At 37.8% G+C, this 22500-nt stretch overlaps 1 protein-coding gene across 4 annotated transcripts in view; it reads left to right on the plus strand.

The window, feature by feature from the left end:
• Positions 1 to 22500, plus strand: part of LOC115216990 (membrane-associated protein Hem) — a 99841-nt gene that overhangs the window by 77012 nt on the left and 329 nt on the right. For all 4 annotated transcript variants that reach the window (XM_029786485.2, XM_029786487.2, XM_029786486.2 and 1 more), the window contains 5 exons: positions 10677 to 10761; positions 15240 to 15350; positions 16734 to 16846; positions 20446 to 20535; positions 22459 to 22500. The exon at positions 22459 to 22500 is cut by the window's right edge and continues 329 nt beyond it. In XM_029786485.2, coding sequence (XP_029642345.1) covers positions 10677 to 10761; positions 15240 to 15350; positions 16734 to 16846; positions 20446 to 20535; positions 22459 to 22500 — 441 coding nt within the window. The remainder of the gene's footprint in view (positions 1 to 10676; positions 10762 to 15239; positions 15351 to 16733; positions 16847 to 20445; positions 20536 to 22458) is intronic.

Raw genomic sequence — 22500 nt, forward strand, 5'->3', positions numbered from 1 at the left:
TTCTGCATGATAGCTGTCTATAACAAAAAACAAGTTTGCAATGCACTCTAGGAGTTTGTCTATCAAATTACAATCTTCATATCTCCTATACCACACACACTCACAGAGATATGAGTTAACCATAGAACGGTGGGTACCACAGCATTGTTTACAGAGGCCCATGTGCTTTCCACTTGTTGCATGTGGGTACCGTCTATCGAGTTAATAAACTTAATGCTGTGGTTCACTAATTATAACCATCAATTTCAGGAATTTGAGAGTAGACTCTCTCCAAGCCACTGGAAATTGTAGTTCCTGAAAGAATCACCTGACATAGGCTTTCTTCCAGTATGTTGTAATGATTCTGACATAGCACCGCATAACAGAAAACCTGTCTGGCCTCACAGCACACCTCCTCGAAAACCTGTCTGGCCTCACAGCAGACCTCCTCGAAAACCTGTCTGGCCTCACAGCAGACCTCCTCGAAAACCTGTCTGGCCTCACAGCACACCTCCTCGAAAACCCAACTTTTCAACTAACGTTCTTTCTCAGTTGGATTTTTGTTTTTGAGAAGAGGCTTTTGTCTATCTCAACAATCTTCTCACAGCAAACTATACCTTGCCTTGTTACTTTGGAAACAGGCACCAGTATGTTTGTGGCTTTCAATTGGCTAAAATTACCCAAGGTTTGCAAAATTTAAAGGTTATTAACTTTTTATTTATTAAATTTTTGGCAATTTCACTTCCATAATTAACATACAAAACCTCATCAATTCACCAAATTTGAAATCAATTTTAAACGAAATGAAAGGAATTGAAAAACGGGTGCCAAACAGAAAGGGTCATCATCTGCTCACTGAACTGTGTTTGTGCAGAGGAGACCTGTTGACCGGTATTTGTGGCAGTGGTCTCTGGGTGGTTAAAGGCATTAGTAGGCTGAGGGAATTATTAAATTATATTAATGACTTGTTGAAAAGTAATTGAAAAGAGAGGAAGAGGAGTTTAGTTAAATGAAGGTAGAGGATGAGATAAAGAGAAATAGTTTAGTGGAAATATCATTGAAGAATGTAGGTAAGGAATAGGTAATTGTTAAAACGGGCAGGTGAAGATATATATATATATATACACAAACACACCTGAACATCCATAGATGCACCCCATCCAGTTCGCAGATCCTTAAAGCCCAACAGCTTCCTTTTGTTTGTGACTGGCTTAAATTCTGCAAAGTAAAAAAAAAAAAAAGAAACTAAAATACCAGAGAACACATTTAGTATGAATTCAGGTTTGGTTATAAACTGTATTCTGTTGCTATCGATTGGTCAACTTGTTGCTTCAATAGTTTACGGGGCCTAATTTGGTACCTCTCACTTCTAAGTTTAATTCTTAATCTTTCATTCACTTCTCATTAATCACCATCACCACTCACTGTCACCATCTATCACTTGCCTTCACCACTCGTCATCACCTTTTGTTACTCACCATCACTCATCATTCACCACTGTTTTGTTAATGACATTTTTTAATTAACAATATACTTTCAGTTTTTAATAAACAGCAATTCTACTTCACCTCAATTTTACTAAATTTTTGAAATTCATAAATCATCTGTAGCATTAAATATATTTGTAATTTGATCACTTTATTCTATGAAACTTTCACCATTTAAACGTGTGGCATTGATAAATTGGTTTATATGATTTATATTTTTGTATTCAAAACATTTTTCTTGGCAATTCCACTATTTTGAATATCAGTCAAAATCAATTTGATTCAGTCATTTTTATATTCCTAATTTCACACATATAAACACCTTCACTTGTTTCAAATTCTGTCTTAATGATATATGTATATATGTATGCATGTGTGTATATATATGTATGTATGTGTATATATATATATATATATATATTTCTTTGTTGTTTCATGGGATTGGTGTTTTGTCCAATTTAACTTTGCTTCCTGTTGCACTCATGGTCTGTGATAAGGACCATTTGTATCTTTCATATAAAGGAATTTTCTCTTCTTCCTCTCTGTTTTTACTTTGTCATGTTGAGGTCTTTCCTGATAATTCTTGCTAAACTGAGTAGACATGTTTTCTGCACTACATCTACTCCCAGGTTACGATCAAGTTTTTCAAGCTTTGTTCTTAGATTTTTTTCACCACACTTCCCAAGATCCTTCTAATAATTGCTGGTATCGAGACTTTATTAACTCCTCACTTCCAACAGTTGAAGATTTTATAACACTTTACTTTTTCTTTGTCTTTCTTTATACTCTGCTCTCAAATAGACCAACCACATCAATCGCAATACCTAATTTCTTCTTCTTGTTACTGATTACAATATCCAGCCTATTTTATTCTGTTCCTTTTTCAGTTTGTTTAGGAAAGTTCCACAACTCCACTTCATTGTTTTCAAAGGCTTGCATCTTTATTCTCACAAAATAGCCATAACTCTTCTCCGTGCATGTAAAACCAAATTCCCTGCAAATTTCCCAGTGAAATCTTGCAGTAATCTTATCATGGCTAAATTTTTTTTGGTATTGATTCTGAACTGATTGCAGACATTCTTATAGGATATTAGGTCTGCTCTCATATAAATCTTTGTCCATTCTACATTTGGCTGAGCAGTTTTGTTGATTTATCGTCCCTCCTGATTTAATCATCTTCAAGGCCTGTTCCTCTCTGACAGTTTCCTTGGTTTCCTTCTTCAGTATCCCTTTCTTTGATCATAACCAGCAAACCTTGTCACTCCATATCTCTTTTATGTCCTTGAAAAAATCACTGAAGGAAATTTTCTTATTTAATGTTTCATTTCTTGTTTCCCACTTCTTCTTCTTCTTCTTCTTCTTCTTCTTCTTCTTCTTCTTCTTCTTCTTCTTCTCTTCTTCTTCTTCTTCTTCTTCTCTTCTTCTTCTTCTTCTTCTTCTTTTCTTCTTCTTCTTCTTTTCTTCTTCTTCTTCTTCTTCTTCTTCTTCTTCTTCTTCTTCTTCTTCTTCTTCTTCTCTTTCTTCTTCTTCTTTCTTCTTCTTCTTCTTCTTCTTCTTCTTCTTCTCTTCTTCTTCTTCTTCTTCTTCTTCTTCTTCTTCTTTTCTTCTTCTTCTTCTTCTCTCTTCTTCTTCTTACCTTCTCTAAATAATCTTTCAATTATTGCTGTCTCCTTAATGAATCTTTTTTCGTTCTCTTCTAGACTTGGTCTTCTACTTTTTGACCATTCATCAGCCCTCTTTCTCTTTCTCTTCTTTTCCATCATAACCATTCCACATAAGATTGGGGGATGCATGTTTCTGTGTATTGTGAGTTGTTTCTTTTTTCACATTCTCTCTTCCTGCCAACTTTTACTATTATCCTCTACTTTTGTTCTACAATCTTTTTATTTATATTTTTTCTGTCCATCAACCATTTCCTCTAATCTACCTTTCACTTATTTCATTTTGGGATTTGTGTTAAATCATAAGGCACAAAAAGAAAATCACTCTCCCCAGACACAACAGAATACCTTTCACTTCTTTCTTTCAATTTACCCTACTGCCTCTACCCCAGTTTACTTATATCTTTTCTAAGGCTCCCTAATCGTTATTTGTATCCACCTTTTCCACTAGGGTACCTACTGGTCCTTTCTTTCCCTGCCAACAATTCTCAAACTCCATTAACACCTGCTAATATCGATCTATTGATGTCTTTAATGTTTTCTCAGATAATCTTATCAGTCCCACTATTTAATTTTGTTGTTATGTCCTTCACTTTGATTCGAACCACTGTCCTCATATTCATTGATTCTAGAGTCTCCAATTCCTTCAGTTTCTGCCTCAGTTTTCCAAAGATTTCTACTTTGATCTTCGTCAAGTTTTTTCTCAACAAATTTCTTTTCTACTCTGGATGTTGTATTTTCCTGATTGGCTCCAATGGTTACTTTCTCCTCATCCTCAGACACCTTATTGGCATCCATCTGCTTCAATATTCTTTGTATTTCTTTAATTTCTAAGTCGGACAGGTATTTTCCATTCCTGGTCCACAACATTTGCTCTGCTCATCGTTCTTCTTCAATACATTAAATACTCTCCTGTATTTCCAAATGGCCACCATTTTCGTCCGAATTCTTTGTTTCCTTTCTCCATTTCTGTCTTGTTGTTGATGACACTGACAGCTTATCATCATCATCCCTCTAGAACCTGCTTCTACATCCAGCAACACAAAAATTATTTTCAGTGTAAATTCGATATTCAGATGGATAGAAAAAACAAAATAAAGTTGATTCCCTTCAAAATCATAAGTAGGTCATGAAATATGATGTGGTCTGAATCTGGCACAACATGTTATTAAGGGACACTCACCGAATGGTCTGAATTTGGCACATAAGTCTTTGCATTTCAGTAAACATTTCAAAGAGTACAAATTTCATCTAGCACTATTAATGAAACAACAAGACTATTATTACAAACTATTTAACACAATGTCAATCAAACTGAGTTGATTCACTGAATGTCACTTGCAAACATGGAGCTGCATGGAGCAAATTTTTCTGTTTGTTCAAGCACAGCCACATGTTGCATTTGCAGCCCTTCACTTGACTGTGTGCTTGGCAGTCCTTATATTTGTAGCACTGTCAATCAAGTGTGTACTCAGGCAAATGCCCACCCCCATCAAGGTGGACACCAGCCACTGGGGCTTTGCTGGGGGTGGTGTCACAGTGCATGATGAAGGGCATCCGACTTTCTTGATGGACATCATTGCTTCAGCAAGCATCTGTTGGAAAACGCTGAGTTTCATTGGTTGTAAACCCAACAACCTGGCATGATATTGTTTATACCAAAGCCAGCTGTTGACCAGAGCCACGGTCAGTGTGTGGTAAAAGATGTACGTATACCAATGACGGGATCTTGTGTTGTACTTGTACAAAGCTGTCAAGGAGATACACCAACCTCCATGAATTTGTGGTACTCTTGTAAAATAGCTATTCAAGAGATAGTGATCTATTACTTTTCGTTTTTTGTCGTATCTCTCAGCCTGGTCAACTGGTCAACTAGCTCAAGTCCAATATATGAGGACGGAGTATCAACACACCTGTTGTCAAAGCAATGGACAGCAATGACCATCCAACTCCAATTTCACTTTCATGTTCAAAGAGTCACACCTGAGTTTCTTCAGATCTTTCTCTGATTTCAGCTGACGTCCTTTCAGCCTGTTGGCCCAAAATGTGTCAACAAAAAACATGGACCTGGTCCTCAGAGCTTTGACAAGAGAGAAATTAGAAAAAAAAATGGTCTGCAAAGATCTTCTAATTCTTTCCACTCCCAAGTCCCTTGACCATCTGGAGGACCACATCTCCACCAGGTCCCAGTGCAGATGGAGCTCTGCGCTTGCCATCAACTGAACCTTGATAGACACCAAAGTTATACAGGATGCCTGATACACCTACTCTAGCTCAGAACTTGGAGCCCCAAGGGTGAGGTTTTCCTCGCATGTACTGCGTTTTCCACTTATTCCTATCGTGCCAAATTAGGCACATGGACTTTGAAGTGATGCAATAGCTAAAAGATAACACATTGTGACTGCACACAAATATTGCGATGGCCAGTTCAACGAATAGAACAAGAAAATGTAGGTAAAACAGGTGCTGCTACTCCACATGGACTTTGTAGCTATGATAGGAAGTAGAATCAATGTAAACACGTGTTGCTACTGTAGAGGAGTTTGTGCATTCTGCTGAGAGATTTTCGGTTTCAAACCTTTGATTTCTTCATACATTTTCATGAACATCTAAAAACTTGCTTCAACCAAACCATTGCCAAATTGGAATATAAAATGAAAGTTTCTATATTGAAAATCTAAGATATTCTTAGTAATAACTGCAAATCTAATTATGTCATAATGGTGATGATGATATTTGGGCTTACGATAATATTATTATCGAGTTTATGGAAAATTACATTTTATTCATATATTTATTTATATCTAGACTGTAAAAGTAAAGTTAATAATTTCTTAATAAAAAAAAATGTATTTAATCAAATTACATGATTAAAGTGAAACAAATTTCTTTGCTAAATAAGTTCAAAAAATCAAAACCTTTGTTAAAATATTTCTAATTTTGATTTTAAAATTTTATAAGTATTACTTCAATAAAATTAACTCCATGGTTTTTGACAAACTAGAATCGGTAGATCCAATTTGATTAATTCCATCTAATTGCATCTTTTCAGTTTTTTTACTTTCAAAGACGTTTCTTAGCAAAGGTCTTTTTCTGAACTTCTATTAGGATACAAGAATGAACTCTGTGAATGGTTTTTGACCCTTCTTAGTGACCAGTGTCCCTTTGAAGTTGTTCTTTATAAACAATCAATGTTTTTGAGGATTATATTTGATTGTTAACAACCAAAACTATTAGTGATTCACTGGTATCCAAGTTTTGCACTTTTTTTTATATTTTAGTCTAGTTGTTGTGTTTCTCCAATATTCTTGTAAATCTTTCCATTTATGTTTGCTGTGCATGTTGTTGCTGTTGTAGAAATATTTAAATCTTTGTCTGACAGTCCTAACAGCTACAAAACAATCTCTGAATTTCATCTCAACCTAAAAACCATGGCACTATTCTGCTATAGACATGACACAATCCTTTCAATTATAGATTCCATTGTAGGGAATCTTTCAACTCAAACCGTTTATCTGGCAGTTACTATAGTTCTATCCACATCAAAATGGACAAGTTGTAATATTTCTTTGTAATATAGGATGGTAAGTTGGCAGAGGACCTTAAGCACTTGAAGCAAAATGTTTAGCAGCATTTCATCCATCTTGTCCTTTCAGGGTTGATAAAAAAAAAAAGGACCAGTTAAGCACTGGAGTCGATAAATCGATTTACTTCACCCTTCTCCTAATATTGCTGGCCTTGTGCCAAAATTTGAAACCAATGTTTCTCCAACATCAAATCTGGCTTTTACGGAAAATTGTGACAAAACCAAACAGGTTTCTGTGAGGAAAGATTTCATTAGAAATAAATTGGGTCTGTGATTGAAGACATCCATTGTGGGTCTGGGTCTGGGTCTACCATTTAATTCTGTTATATTTAAATAACTTTGACAAACTCTCTGCAGTAACACTACATACATGCCTCATATTTATAGAGGGCTACAGACAAGATTGTGTGATGTTCATGCCTTTCTTAAGACCATCATTAGTGTAAGGAGAGACATCAGTTTCACACAGTCTCAATTATCAAATTCTCAGTAATTAACTTTAGTTTTTTTTCTCTTCTGTTGCTGTAGCATGACACTTTTAGATGTCACACTTTAGCACTTTTTACATTCACTTCACCTTCTTTTGCTTGTTAATATTTTGTTGTTGTTGTTTTTTTATAATTTTTACTTTGTTTATTTATAGATGTTTATTGTTGTTATTATTTCTTTATTTATTAATATTCTCCATCAATATTGTTTCAGTATGTTTGATTTTATTGTGATATGATTATTATTATTATTATTATTATAGCTACAGTTTACCTTTATCTTGTCTGTCCTCCAAACATTTATATATCATCTTAACACAAACTAGCATCTCTTTGAAATTGAGAATTTTAGGTGAAAACAAAAACTGAAATCTCACAGAAAAGAAGATATTGATGTAAACTGGTCGAATATTATTGCAGAAGCAGTTCTATTGCTAGGATCTTGCTGAAGCCTTGGCTACAATCAACTTATTATTACTACATCCAGTCTGATGTCAGACTGGTTTGAACTGCCTCACAGTGGCATTGCAGTACCCTGTGTGTGCTGCATAGAACAGTCAAATGTACAGTTGTTGTGTTTTGGGTAGAAACCCTCGGTTGTGCTGTGGATAAAATACAAATTTTTGGTTTTGTTTCCCTTACAGGAATCATTCTGGGTGCCATAGCCTCAGATTTATTTATAAGTAGAGTGCTTTAGTTTTATGAAATTGTTATTTCTGTAAGAATTTTGGACTTTATGTAATTCTTCAATGATGGCAACAGAGACATGAAAGCCAGGTGGTTAATCTGTTGAGCAACCTACTCATAAGTTGTCGGTTTAAATCTAGAGATAAAACTAATCTCTCATTCACTTCCTCTTACACAACTAGACTTAAGCACCAACCCATTAAAAGTAGTTCTTATTCAAAGAGATTATATAATTTGGTGTTTTTACTTCAATGGTTATTTGCCTGAATCCTGCCATTCATGCTACAACAGTGAATATTTGAACCTGCCTCTCCACTCTCACCCCAATGATAAAAGCTACATTGACAATAACATCAACAATATTTCACCATTCTTCGTTTCTGTATTTGGTTTGTAATATCTTGTGAGGGCCATTACGCCAATATTAATAATAACACATGCACAGGTTCAGTATCACTTCATTATTGTTAATCATCATCATCATCATCATTGTTTAACGTCTGCTTTCCATGCTGGCATGGGTTGGACGGTTTGACTGAGGGCTGACAAGCCAAAAGGCTGCACTAAGCTCCAGTCTGATCTGGCAGTGTTTCTACAGCTGGATGCCCTTCCTAATGTCAACCATTCCAGGAGTGTAGTAGGTGCTTTTTATGTGCCACCAGCATGAAGGCCAGTGAGGCAGTACTGGCATCAACCATGCTTGAATGGTGCTTTTTATGTGCCACCAGCATGAAGGCCAGTGAGGCAGTACTGGCATCAACCATGCTTGGATGGTGCTTTTTATGTGCCACCAGCATGAAGGCCAGTGAGGCAGTACTGGCATCAACCATGCTTGGATGGTGCTTTTTATGTGCCACCAGCATGAAGGCCAGTGAGGCAGTACTGGCATCAACCATGCTTGAATGGTGCTTTTTATGTGCCACCAGCACGTAATCAATCAGTTAAATAACCAGTTAACTTACTGGTCATTTGTTTAATCTATTGGTTCACACTTGCTTCTCTTGTAAACAACCACACATCTACATTCTCACAAGCATAAGGCTAATTCGCAGACAGACTCAAAGCAGACCTCGAAGCGAAAGGGTAGATTATTGATGAGATTAAGAATAGCAATGAAAGGAATTCGACAAACAACTAAGTAATTGTTTAACGAACACATTAAACAAATGATTGATTAATTATATATCTAACCACTTGACTAGCAATAGTGATATAGAACCAGTGCATGTGTTTATTATTATTGGTGTAATGACCTTCCCAAAACACAGCAATATGTCATCAGTTTGGCCAAGGCTCCCTATTATTTCTAACCCCTGGAGAACTGGGGATATTACAAAACACAGGGAGAAACCATTTCTAACTGACAATGTTTGTTCCTTGTGTTGATTGTTATCAATATTTTCTTTCTTTCTATTTTTTTCTTTTTTTTTTTTTGTGCAATGGAGTGTGTATGCAGTTAGTGTGTCAGACAAAATATTTGGCAGCATTTTGCTTGTCTTCACATTGTGAGTTCAAATTCTGCCAAGATCCACTTACTTCTCATCCTTTCGGGATCGATCAGTTGAATGCTGAGGTTGATGTAATCAATTTGCATCCCCCTCCTCTCAAATTGCTTCTGACAAAATTTGAAATGAATGTTTTCTTCCAGAATATTTTTGAGGGTTTGTGTTATTGAGAGGACCATGATGGTGTCTCTTCAATATAAATCTCATCTTTCTCCCAGCAATCCGCATCCTGACAGACAACAGTTCCTTCCGTTGGTGCTTCTCCATAGTGTATTGACCCTTTAGCATTTCAACAGGCTATGTCCAGTCAAAACATTCAAACTGACCGGCTCTGGCCTCTCACACGCACCTTACAATGTTATTCTAAAAAATAACAATCATAATAATAATAATAATAATAAACATTGTGTACAGTGCTCAGGTGCACCACAACTCATCTAAAGTGCATATATAATCAGGTGTAGTTTCGACGGATTTCGGAAAGCATGAGGGCCTTAAAGGATGCAGTGTCATGGCAGTCAACAACTGACGCAGGCAGTTTATTCCATGCTTCAGCAACTCTGAGCATGAAGAAATGTTTCCGAAAGTCATGGGAGCTGTGTTGTTTTCTGACTTTGTAGGCATGTCCATGTGTGTTAGACACATGGAGATCAAAAAGGTGTTCAGTGTTGTTATTGGTGAGGTGGTTGACAACTTTGTGGGCGTTTACCATGTCAAAACTATAATGTAATTAATGCTTGACTAATTCAGATTAATGTTAATGAATGAGGATTGCACTTGGCAATCACTAAAATCTCAAAGCTAATGAGTTAAAACAAAGATTAGGTGTCTCTTGTCTTTAGTTGATCCCATCTGGAAGGCATCAGAATGTCTGATTGTTCAAACCCTGAAAACAACAGAATCAATAGATTCTCAGACGGAATAACTTTGTGTTGTTTGGTTCTTTTTCTTTCGACATTCTGGCTTTAAATGCCACTTGGGTTGACGTTACCATTAAAATACTACACTCAATATTATCAATTCCTTCTTCAAAATTGTTGTGTCAGTATCACAAATCTGAAATATTATCGATTGTCCATTGAAGCTAACAGTTATTGTTGCTGTTGAGCCCCAATTAATGTAACATTTTACTTTCAGATGAAGTTGTCTCCCCTTGCCCGCCTCTCACTATTTTTCTGTTCAAATTTGATTTGAAACTCTTTCTCCGCTGTGGTTGCTCTTGTCCTTTGTCCCTTCCTACTTCATCCTACATTTTTTAATATTTATTTCTCCATCTGTTTTAGATTGTTAGTGATATGGCAGCTGCCTCTGGTCTCTACTGTCCAGTTGATCCTACGCTCTGTGCTGCTTTACGAGCTCAGAAAAGTGGTAAGTATCTTTAACCTGAGACCCTAACAAACTCTGGACAGTGTTTGTGCTTTATTGATAAGTTCATGATAAAACTGAAACAAGCCTAACGAATAGAAAGAAGAATGTTGTATTTTTGCTTGAAGCATTGTGATACAGAAACGAAATAACAAATAACGGAGTAGAAGAGCTTCTAAAAATGTGTAAAGGGAAATTTGAGCAAATGTATTTCAGGCACAAACACCCCATCATCATAAGTGAACGATTTGGAAATGTCAGTTTATGGCAATCCTTCCGTTTCGACTGTTGAATGGGTAATGTCCCCACTTTGACCAGAAAATGCAATAGTAGGAGTTGTTCACAGTTGCTAGACAAAGTGAAGGTCCTTGACCATTTGGCAACCAAAATGGCAAGATTGACATAAACTCACATTTCTAAATCTTCTGTTGTGCCTGAAATGTAAAGGTGGGCACCCTTAATCAGTTAATTATTTCCTAATATAATGGAAGTTATTAATAAACTAATGGCGATGCCCCAGCATGGCCACACCTCGTGATCTGAAACTAGATAAAATAAAAAATAAATAAAAATAAATAAACTGTTAATCAGTTAATTTTGATTATAGAAAAAAAAAACAAAAAAAAACATCTGTTTTTGCTCTAAAAACACCTTTAATAATTGCCAAAACTATAAAATCCGTTAACTCAAGTCAACTGGAGTTAACGGAAGTTAATTTGTCCGATAATGATTTCCAAAGTTACCTTACAGGTTAAATCGTTAACGAAAATGTCAACTTTGTTAATTAACGATTTGCCCATGTTCGCTGAAATTCATGAAAGTTACTAGACTTTCTCCTTTGCACTTAAAAACATTTTTTCTTCATTATTTCTTATTGACTAAGTTTTTATTTCTTTCATCACATAATTCTTTCTAAGTACCTTTTTTAATGTTCCTTGCATTCATCATCATAACTTTCTTCTTCCCACCAGTAATAGAGACCCTGAAAACAGTCAGAGCCACGGCACCTGTGAACACCATTAAAACAACATAAGGTGTTAACCTTACACACACACCCGCATCTTATTTTTCTTCAGTTCTGTTAATTAACATTCACTAATTAAAGTTAGGCTGCAGTGTTGGTCACTGGGTGGCTGAAATAGCCTCTGGCTCTCTGAATAGAATTTATAGATTTAGAAATGTTGGTGCAACTACACAGAGCACAAGTCTCATATCAGTGATGGTTCCACCTGAAGCTTGGATATTGTCAGGGAACCACATAAAGTCCAGGTTTATATTTAATTACACTGATAAGGACTAATCATCTCTCAGCACTCCATTAATTCTCTCCATCAGCCAACCTCTATATTTACCTCAAACTTCGTCACTTCAGAAACATCAACTTTTCTACAAGTTGAGGTTTAGTGACAGTGGAAGCCCCAGGACTTGATTGTCATCAGTTTGTACTTCAGATCCCCTTTCAGTTTATTCAGTGGACCCTGTGTGTGTGTGTGTGTGTGTCTTCTGAAGATTCCATGCAGACATGCCAGATGTTTAATCGATCCCCTGAAACTTGTGTGTAGGTGCATTGGATAGAATTTGTTGTTGTTAATATCATTCCCTTTATCTCTAGTGTTACATAAAGGCCCCAACATTACATATTGGTAATACTGCTATTGACCTCACACACACACACACACACACACACACGTATATATACAGGGTGTGGTGAATAAATTGTCGTCTAAATTATGTAGAAATGAAAATAACACTAACATCTCATTTTAACATATATTTACCAAAATTATATAAAAATATCTCGAAATATTAAAGAGTAAATTTATTCAATAAAATCGCCATTGGCTTCAACCATGGTCTCCAGACGACTTCGGAATCTCCTGCAACTTTTCTAGAAAGTCTCCTTGTTTAAGTTGGTGAATGCTGCCAATAACTCTTGCCTTCAGTTCATCTTTGGTATTACAAGGAGTTTTGTTGATTTCTCACTCAAATGTACCCCACACATTTGCAGTCGAGGGTGTTAAGTGGCCAGATGTTAGGGGTGATGTGGTTGCAGAAATTGTCTGACAGCCATACTTGGGTTTTCCTGCTTGTGTGGCATGGTGCAGAGTCCTGTTGCCAGACATAGGGTCTTCCAGCAGCCACCTTCTTGACCTAGGACAGCACTACCTCCTCCAGCCACTTGATGTAGGCTCCCGTATTGAATCTGAGGCCGTGTGGGAAGATGAATGGAGGCATAACATCGCCATTACTAACGATCACTCCAAACATCATGATGCTGACTGGATGTTCGATTTTTATCACTCTCAGTCCATGTTTCGAGGACATGCCAAGCCAACAGTTGTTCTGTGTGTTCACCATCTGATCCTAGCAGATATTATTCTCATCCGAGAAAAACTAAAGCATGTTCGGTTGGGGGGGATGCTTGAGTTTGTTCAAAAGCTTTGTAGTACGGTTCTCTCTCCTCCCCTCCTCAGGGTCCTTGATGGCTTAGGATAAAAACCGGCCTTTTCTCAACTTGTATGAGGAATACCAAATGTCTTCATGTACTACCTGCCTGATAAAAGAGCCAGACACTTCCATGTCCCTGATTGACTTGGGAGGGATGGTTGTCAATCATGGCCTGGATCTCACCAATAAATTCAGGAGTTCTTTTTAGAATGATCAGAGTGAGTTTTCCGAGCTGCCCCACCTTCATAATCACCATTAGATTCATCCAACTCTTTCTGAATCGTCTGCACTCTCCTCAGATTCACACCCAAACACTCTGAAATGTCCGTATTGGAGCTTCGGGCACGAATGTGCCGAGCAGTATAGCATGCCATTTCCAAATTTCTGGCAGAGTGAATTGCACCATGTTGCTGTTTTTCTCACAGACGGTGCCCAACTGACCCTACTATACTGTATAGTCAACAAAATCAAAAACAATGCACATGCGCAAAATTAAAATTATAAAATGGTGACAATTTACCCATCGCACCCTGTAAATAGATAGATATAAATATATGTATGTGTCTATCTTCATACACACACACCACACACACACACACACACGTATATATACAGGGTGTGTGGTGAATAAATTGTCGTCTAAATTATGTAGAAATGAAAATAACACTAACATCTCATTTTAACATATATTTACCAAAATTATATAAAAATATCTCGAAATATTAAAGAGTAAATTTATTCAATAAAATCGCCATTGGCTTCAACCATGGTCTCCAGACGACTTCGGAATCTCCTGCAACTTTTCTAGAAAGTCTCCTTGTTTAAGTTGGTGAATGCTGCCAATAACTCTTGCCTTCAGTTCATCTTTGGTATTACAAGGAGTTTTGTTGATTTCTCACTCAAATGTACCCCACACATTTGCAGTCGAGGGTGTTAAGTGGCCAGATGTTAGGGGTGATGTGGTTGCAGAAATTGTCTGACAGCCATACTTGGGTTTTCCTGCTTGTGTGGCATGGTGCAGAGTCCTGTTGCCAGACATAGGGTCTTCCAGCAGCCACCTTCTTGACCTAGGACAGCACTACCTCCTCCAGCCACTTGATGTAGGCTCCCGTATTGAATCTGAGGCCGTGTGGGAAGATGAATGGAGGCATAACATCGCCATTACTAACGATCACTCCAAACATCATGATGCTGACTGGATGTTCGATTTTTATCACTCTCAGTCCATGTTTCGAGGACATGCCAAGCCAACAGTTGTTCTGTGTGTTCACCATCTGATCCTAGCAGATATTATTCTCATCCGAGAAAAACTAAAGCATGTTCGGTTGGGGGGGATGCTTGAGTTTGTTCAAAAGCTTTGTAGTACGGTTCTCTCTCCTCCCCTCCTCAGGGTCCTTGATGGCTTAGGATAAAAACCGGCCTTTTCTCAACTTGTATGAGGAATACCAAATGTCTTCATGTACTACCTGCCTGATAAAAGAGCCAGACACTTCCATGTCCCTGATTGACTTGGGAGGGATGGTTGTCAATCATGGCCTGGATCTCACCAATAAATTCAGGAGTTCTTTTTAGAATGATCAGAGTGAGTTTTCCGAGCTGCCCCACCTTCATAATCACCATTAGATTCATCCAACTCTTTCTGAATCGTCTGCACTCTCCTCAGATTCACACCCAAACACTCTGAAATGTCCGTATTGGAGCTTCGGGCACGAATGTGCCGAGCAGTATAGCATGCCATTTCCAAATTTCTGGCAGAGTGAATTGCACCATGTTGCTGTTTTTCTCACAGACGGTGCCCAACTGACCCTACTATACTGTATAGTCAACAAAATCAAAAACAATGCACATGCGCAAAATTAAAATTATAAAATGGTGACAATTTACCCATCGCACCCTGTAAATAGATAGATATAAATATATGTATGTGTCTATCTTCATACACACACACACACACACACACACACTCACATATTTTTCATCTTTCTCTGAATTTATTTCTGAAACTTTTATTTCTCTTCTTCTTTTGTTCTCAGAATTTACCGAAGATGCTTACACCATAGCGTGTCTCCTGATGGTGTTTGTTGCAGTTTCACTCCCCAAGCTTGCCAAATCAGAAACCTCTTTTTTCAAAGCCTCACTCGAAGGTAAGTTCAGTTTATCATCATCTAACGGAGACGATGCAGTAGTTTTGAGGATAATGGCCACATTGGTGCCACTTCTCATTAGTCTGTTAATAACTTGTAGCTTCTGGCTTGAAAAATCTTGGTCTGATTGTGGCAAATGTTGAAAAATATTCTAGAAAGTTGACCTTCAATCCTGCCAGGCTGACATGAGACCCAACAACCAACTTAGCTGATGGGAATTTCTTGCAGTTATTTCCTGGATTGGTCTAATGTCTTCTGCTGATCATATCAAAGAGACATGATGGTAGAAATAGAGTTATGAGCCTTGTCTAAGAATGCATCATCTTTATGATTTAAACTGCTGAGCATGTAAGTGAGCCATTTCTTGGTCACCACAATAATGTGAATAATAATATTAATAATAACAATTATTACTTGAAATTTTGACACAAGGCCAGCAATTTTAACGGGGAGTAGGTTAATCACTTACATTGACACTAGTAATTAATTGGTATTTATTGATTCCAAAATGACGAAATGCATATTTGACCTCAGTGGGATATCAAAGAACTGGTAGAAATGCTGCAAAGCATTTTGTCGAACATTCTAATGATTCTGCCATGTTGCTGACAATAATAATAATAATAATAAGAAGAAGAAGAAGAATAAAGGCATGAAGCCTGAAATTTTGTGGGGTTGTTAGTTGATTACTCAGTTGGTATTATTTCATTGACCACATAAAGATGAACTCAGAACATAAGCACTGACGAAATATCGCTAAGCATTTAGCCTGGTCTGCTGTCTTAGTGATAATAATCCTTTCTTCTGTAGGCACAAGGCCTGAAATTTTTTTGTGGGGGGCTGGTCAATATCACTGACCCCAGTTCTCCACTGGTACTTATTTTAGTGATTCCAACCTCAACAGAATTTGAACTCAGAATGTAAAATCTTGTTGAGTGTGCTAACAATTCAGCCAGCTCATTGCCATAATAATAATGACGACGACTACTACTACTGTTGTTGTTGTTGTTGTTGTTGTTGTTGTTGTTGTTGTTGTTGTTGTTGTTGTTGTTGTTGTTGTTGTTGTTGTTGTTGTTGTTGTTGTTGTTGTTGTTGTTGTTGTTGTTGTTGTTGTTGTTGTTGTTGTTGTTGTTGTTGTTGTTGTTGTTGTTGTTGTTGTTGTTGTTGTTGTTGTTGTTGTTGTTGTTGTTGTTGTTTGTTGTTTGTTGATGATGATGATGATGCTGTAGTCTATTGATTTGTCTGTGAAAGATGTTAAGAGAAGTCACGACTCAGCTGTGTTCCATGTCCAACCACCATTTGCAGTCTCTTCACAACCAATAATTCTGTTGTTCAATGAAATGTTGTTGTTGAGATTCTCGACTGCTCCCTTCTCTTTAACAGGACACCTCAATAATAGCCATTGTCTTGCCAAAGCCATCAACGCTCTTGCTGGTGCCATGTTTACCATTTATGGTCCTGGAGACTTGGAGGAACGATTAAAAGAGTTTTTGGCTGTAAGTATTTTCTTCTTTTCGTTGTTGCGCCATTGAGAAATTGATATCCATGTTCAGGGCCGAGATAATATATATATATATATTATCATCATCGTCTAACGTTGGTCAGCCAAGGAATTGTCTGGATTCCAATTGTCTGTTGTGGGATGGTTTTCTACAGCTGGATGCCCTTCCTAACGCCAACCACTTATCAGAGTGTGCTGGGTGCTTTTCACGTGCAGCACTGGCACGAGTGCCTTTTATGTGGCACCAGAACCTGAAACGACAAGCCTGTGTGTGTGGAAGACAGCGATTTTACCTGGCTTGATGTGTCTTATCCAGGTACAGCAAATCACCACATCTCCCGGTCCCTTGTCATTTCCTCAGTGAGATCCAGTATCCTAAGATCCTTTGTCACCACTTTGTCCCATGTCTTTTTGGGTCTCCCCCCTCACACAGGTTCCCTCCACAATTAGAGCTTGGCACTTCTTTTATGCAGCTCTCCTCATCCATACACATCACCTGACCAAACCAAAGCTGTCTTCCTTCTCTCTGATGTCCCTTATTCCCAGTTTTCCTCTTAAATCACTTACACTGTGCCATGCCTGCACACTGACATCACCCATCCAGCAGAACATGAGAACAGCTTCATTTCTTTCAAGCCTTCACAACTCCTCTGTAGTCAAAGACCATGTGTCACAGTTGTATGTACACAGGCATCATACAATCTGCCTTTCACTCTGATGGAGAGGCCCTTACTTACTAACAAACGTAGAAGCTCTCTCTCAACTTTGCCCGACCCATTCTTATTCTAGTAATTACATGTTCAGAACTTCCTCCGCCACTGCTAACTTGGTTTCCTAGGTAACAGAAGCTATCTACCATTTCTAATGATTCCCCTGAACATTTGAGGGGGTCTACTGTCTGCGCATTTTTAGTGCTTATTGCATCTGCACATATGCCACACACAAAGGCTATATTCTCCATTAGCCTTCCTTTGATACTGCTACACCTCTTATGTGTCCAAAGCTTTCACTGGGTACAACATATGGAGTTTCTACCAACACCCTTCTTACTTATCAAGTAGGGCCATCTTCCAGAAGGGACTTGTGATTTGCCTGTTTTCCTACTTACTACAGTATTTTCTGACTGAATTCGTTCCTTTGATATCAAAACCAGTTGAAATCTTAAATATTTAAAAATTAGACACCTGTAAGTTTAAACAAACAAACAAAATAGTATCTTAGCACGAGAATAATGAAAATAAACAAAAAACTAAACTTAAAACGATTTAGATTTATTTTAAAACTCTTGTAATCATAAATATTTCACAAATCCTTCCTGTTCGATGCAGACATTGAATCCATTGTATTACATTGCTGTTATTAAAATCTTCATTCTGTGAATGGTCGTGGGCAAATATTCTGGTCAGTTGTAGAGACTCAGTAGATACTGCTTCACGAAAGATTTCAATTCGTTGAATATTTCCTCAACGGGATTAAACCTTGGGGAATAAGGAGGTAGATATTTAACCGAATGTTGTGATGCAAGATCAATTTCATCAACGTGTTTATGGATGTCCATAATAAATATGACACCTTTGCCTTTGTAGCAGTTGACTGCTACACCAATCACTGGGTATGACTCCCTCATGCATAAACTGATTAACTATACAGGTGACTAGGCCATAGCCTCCTCCTCTGCTAGATATTTTAAGCATCTCAGCAATGATTCCTGTTGGGCCGGGCGCTTTCCCTGTTTTTAATTGCTTTTTCTACCAAGCTACTGTTGATTCAAATAGCTGCTCCCTCAGTTGCGTCTACATTCGGCAGACTCTCCTCCTTCCATGCATTCTACACATTTAGCAGTGTTTCATAATGGCATTTCCCCAGCCTCTTTCTTTGCAGAACAACTAAATGCAAGCGACTATCATCCATGTGGACAAATTTCTCTCTTATGACATCACGATTTTCTCTCACACACTGTCATGGAATCCGAAACATGTCAAGTCTCTGGTCATCACATTGCAGAACATTGGCAGACTTCTTTTCTGCTTTTGCCCCTCACTAAATATATCTGTCTCCTATCTTCCCTTTTCGCTATCTGATACAGTTCCCTGCTACCACCACATTTCCAGTCCTCCCAGGTTTGTTTCTTTTCTCTAATGGCCCTGTCAACTGCACTGTTCCACTACCCTGTCATCTTAGGTTGAAAAGGGACTTTGCACCAGCCACAAATTTGGTCGGTAGCCCTCAGCAGGTTGTCCTGTTGAAACCTCCAGCTGTCCTCCATGTTATATGTCACTATATGCCCCTCTTTTTTTGTCAAATGCTTCAAGTAACATATCTCTAAACCTCTGACCATTCAGAGGATCTTCTTGGCAGCCTTTTAGCCCTGATTCCAAAATCACTAACGAATAACCTATGTCGAAGTATGCATTCTTCTCTTGAGAAAGTTTTGCCATTTATAAGCAGCCATCTTTCCTGTTTTCTGGCAAGAATGTAGCCCACCAGAAGTGTTTATTTACTTCACCCTCAACTTTTTAGAGTCACTGAAATCCTCTTCTTTGGTGAGCAAGAATGTCCCTCTACCTCTTCCTTCAAATCACATACACAACCCCAAACTGAAACTGTCCGGTTCCATTCCTAGTCAAGTGTCAGCAATTCAGCTAAACATCACCCCCCACCCCCCCCACTGCAGAAACCGACCCCCTCCAAACAGGGAGAACCTTACCCAGAAACTCTTGCAAGCTGCCTCCGTCCATCACCTCAAACTGCAGCTGATCCTTTTGATCCTTTACTTGTTTCGGTCATTTTGACTGTGGCCATGCTGGAGCACCACCTTTAGTCAAGCAAATCGCCCCCAGAACTTATTCTTTGTAAGCCTAGTACTTATTCTCTCGGTCTCTTTTGCCGAACTGCTAAGTTATGGGGACGTAGACACACCAGCATCGATTGTCAAGCAATGTTGGGACATACACACACACACACACACACATATATATATATATACACAACGGGTTTCTTTCAGTTTCCGTCTACCAAATTCACTCACGAGGCTTTGGTTGGCCCAAGGTTATAGAAGAAGACACTTGCCCAAGGTGCCACACAGTGGGACTGAACCCAGAACCATGTGGTTGGTAAGCAAGCTACTTACCACACAGCCACTCTTGCACCTAAACCATAAAGAGAGACAAAATAGCATTAAGCGTTTCACCTGGCAGTCCAACATTTCTGCCAGCTCGATGGCCAAAATAATCTTTAAACAACCAGGAAGGAACAAATGAAGAATGATTGTCTTCCGTTATTTATTGGTTCCAACCCTTAACAGCAGTTTATGATCGGAATGGACCAAATGGAAAGCAGCAATGGACTTGGCTAATTAAATAGAAATGCAATAATCTAATATCAATATATCTATGTGATTTTCTTGTATAAACAAATATATATTCTTTTAAACACACTCAAGTGTAAAGTAAATCTAATTCTATGGTACAAACGCAGCAACACCAGAGATTCTGGTATTTCTGTTATTGTCATCCAAACTTTGGTGCCAAAATTTGAAGCAATTAATTGTTATTATGCAAATTTAGACATTTTTTATTTTCTTTTTCTCTGCAGCTTGCTTCTTCCTCAATGTTACGGCTTGGCCAAGAGACAGACAAGGAAGCTATCAAAAACCGAGATTCGGTCTATCTACTGCTTGACCAGGTCAGAAGATTTTTTTTTTTTGTGCTGGAGTTTTTGCTTTGAAGAAGTAAAATTTTTCCTGAATGTTGTAATTCCTTAAGAGACAAACTGAAAATTCTGCAGTAAACAATTTCTTCCAAAATAGCTTCTTACATGAAACTAATGTTTCATACATTGTCCCATATAACGGGAGTTAACTCATTATAAATGTGGTATTCTGTGACTAATTAATAAGTGACAATGGAACATTTACCTAATTAAGAACTCAAAATCATCAGAATTATAATTAATGTTGTCATTAGAATGTATCCTTCACTTTGTTTTGCATTATTGCTGGAGACGTCTTTGGACGAGATTTCAACAAAGAACTTTGTATTTCTAAACTCTGACAACAGTTTTTACCATCATCTTACATGGACATTCTGTTTCAATCAGTTTAGTCTCCTGCCATCATCAGGTGTACCATATCAGGTGTCTATGCTACCATATTAAAGACATTATAACTTAGTTTAGCAATAAGGATCCCTGGTTTGAATCCAGCAATAAGACTCCTTTGTAACAATTGCAGATAAAACCTTTCTCCTCCAAAGATGAGGTTAACTGTAAACTTAAGAACTGGTCTCAATTATTTAGAGGTATTTAACCTAATAATAATAATAATTATGTAATTATTACATAGTTAATAGATATCATTACAATTTGTGGAATGTCTAAATGAAGGCTGTGTCCACTGATGCAGCACATCTTTGTAGCATACATTCCTGTTCCACCTCTTCCAGAATAGACTAGTCTTTATTATTGACCCCCATCTACAACTGGGGGTTTGGTGGGTTTTTGGTGCCAAATTATGTGAGAGACTGATTGTTTCAAGACTTGTTCTTTAATCTGTGTTATGGTTGACTTATTTGAAATGTTTGTAAACAGGCATCTTGCTGTCTGGCCCAGCTTCTTCAAATACCACTCAATGGAGAGTGGCAAGACTGGAGAGGCTGAATGGGCTTAACCTGAAAATGCATTTTTAAATGAGGAAACAAAGTAGAAAAGGATGGCACAGTGATTCAGTCCTTGCCCTGAAAGGTTTCCCTCTCACCTTTTGGGCAGGTGCTTTTCTTGTTAAGCATTATTGTTGTGTTGTGCATTTGTCTTTAACACCTGAGGCCCTTGTGACCAGTAAAAGAGCTCATTATTATAATGGTTGTTGTCAGTCTCACAATCCATTCTTGACTTCAACTCTGAATGTGGAGTTTTTTGACAGGAAGGGGTCTGCTGGCAACACTGAAATGTCAGAAACAAACTTTGTGCTTGACAGCATCTTTATCAGTGGTAGAGAAGGATGTGTTGTTGTTGAAAGGTATTAAGACCACTGTAAGACTGACAACAACAGCTGCAGTGAGCACTGACCCTTGGTGTTCAGAGGGACTTTAAATGTAGGGGGTTCCTTCATTGCTCCTCCATGCACTGTAAAGCATTTGTTTTTTCATTGTTCTTATTCCTCCCATCCATCATTCTGGTGGCAAAGCAATATCACCATGAAGGCAGCAAGCTGGCCAAATTGTTAGCAATGCCAGACAAAATGCTTTATGGAATTTCTTCTGACTTTTTACATTCTGAGTTCAAATCCTGTCAAAGCCGACTTTGCCTTTCATCCTTTTAGGGTTGCTAAAGTACTAGCCATGTACTGGGGTTGATGGGATTGACTTAGTTTACTCTCCCTAAAACTATTCTTACTGATTTATGGTAAAAACAGCCCCTAATGTTAGTGTGAGCTCCTTAAAGATGGTGAGTTGTTGAAGTGAAGAACTAAATACTTTTGTTATATTTGTGTTGAGGGTCATTGACCGGACAATATTTATTCTTTGCATCTTGATTACATTCTGGAATATTCCAAACTGAAACATAAAATGCTGCAACTAATTCTGTCCCCTTTCTGTTTCTCCCTTTCAGATAGTCCAAGAGTCCCCGTTCCTCACAATGGATCTGCTGGAG

The sequence above is a fragment of the Octopus sinensis genome, linkage group LG11, assembly GCF_006345805.1.
Source record: "Octopus sinensis linkage group LG11, ASM634580v1, whole genome shotgun sequence".
In the NCBI taxonomy this organism is placed as follows: Eukaryota; Metazoa; Mollusca; class Cephalopoda; order Octopoda; family Octopodidae; genus Octopus; species Octopus sinensis.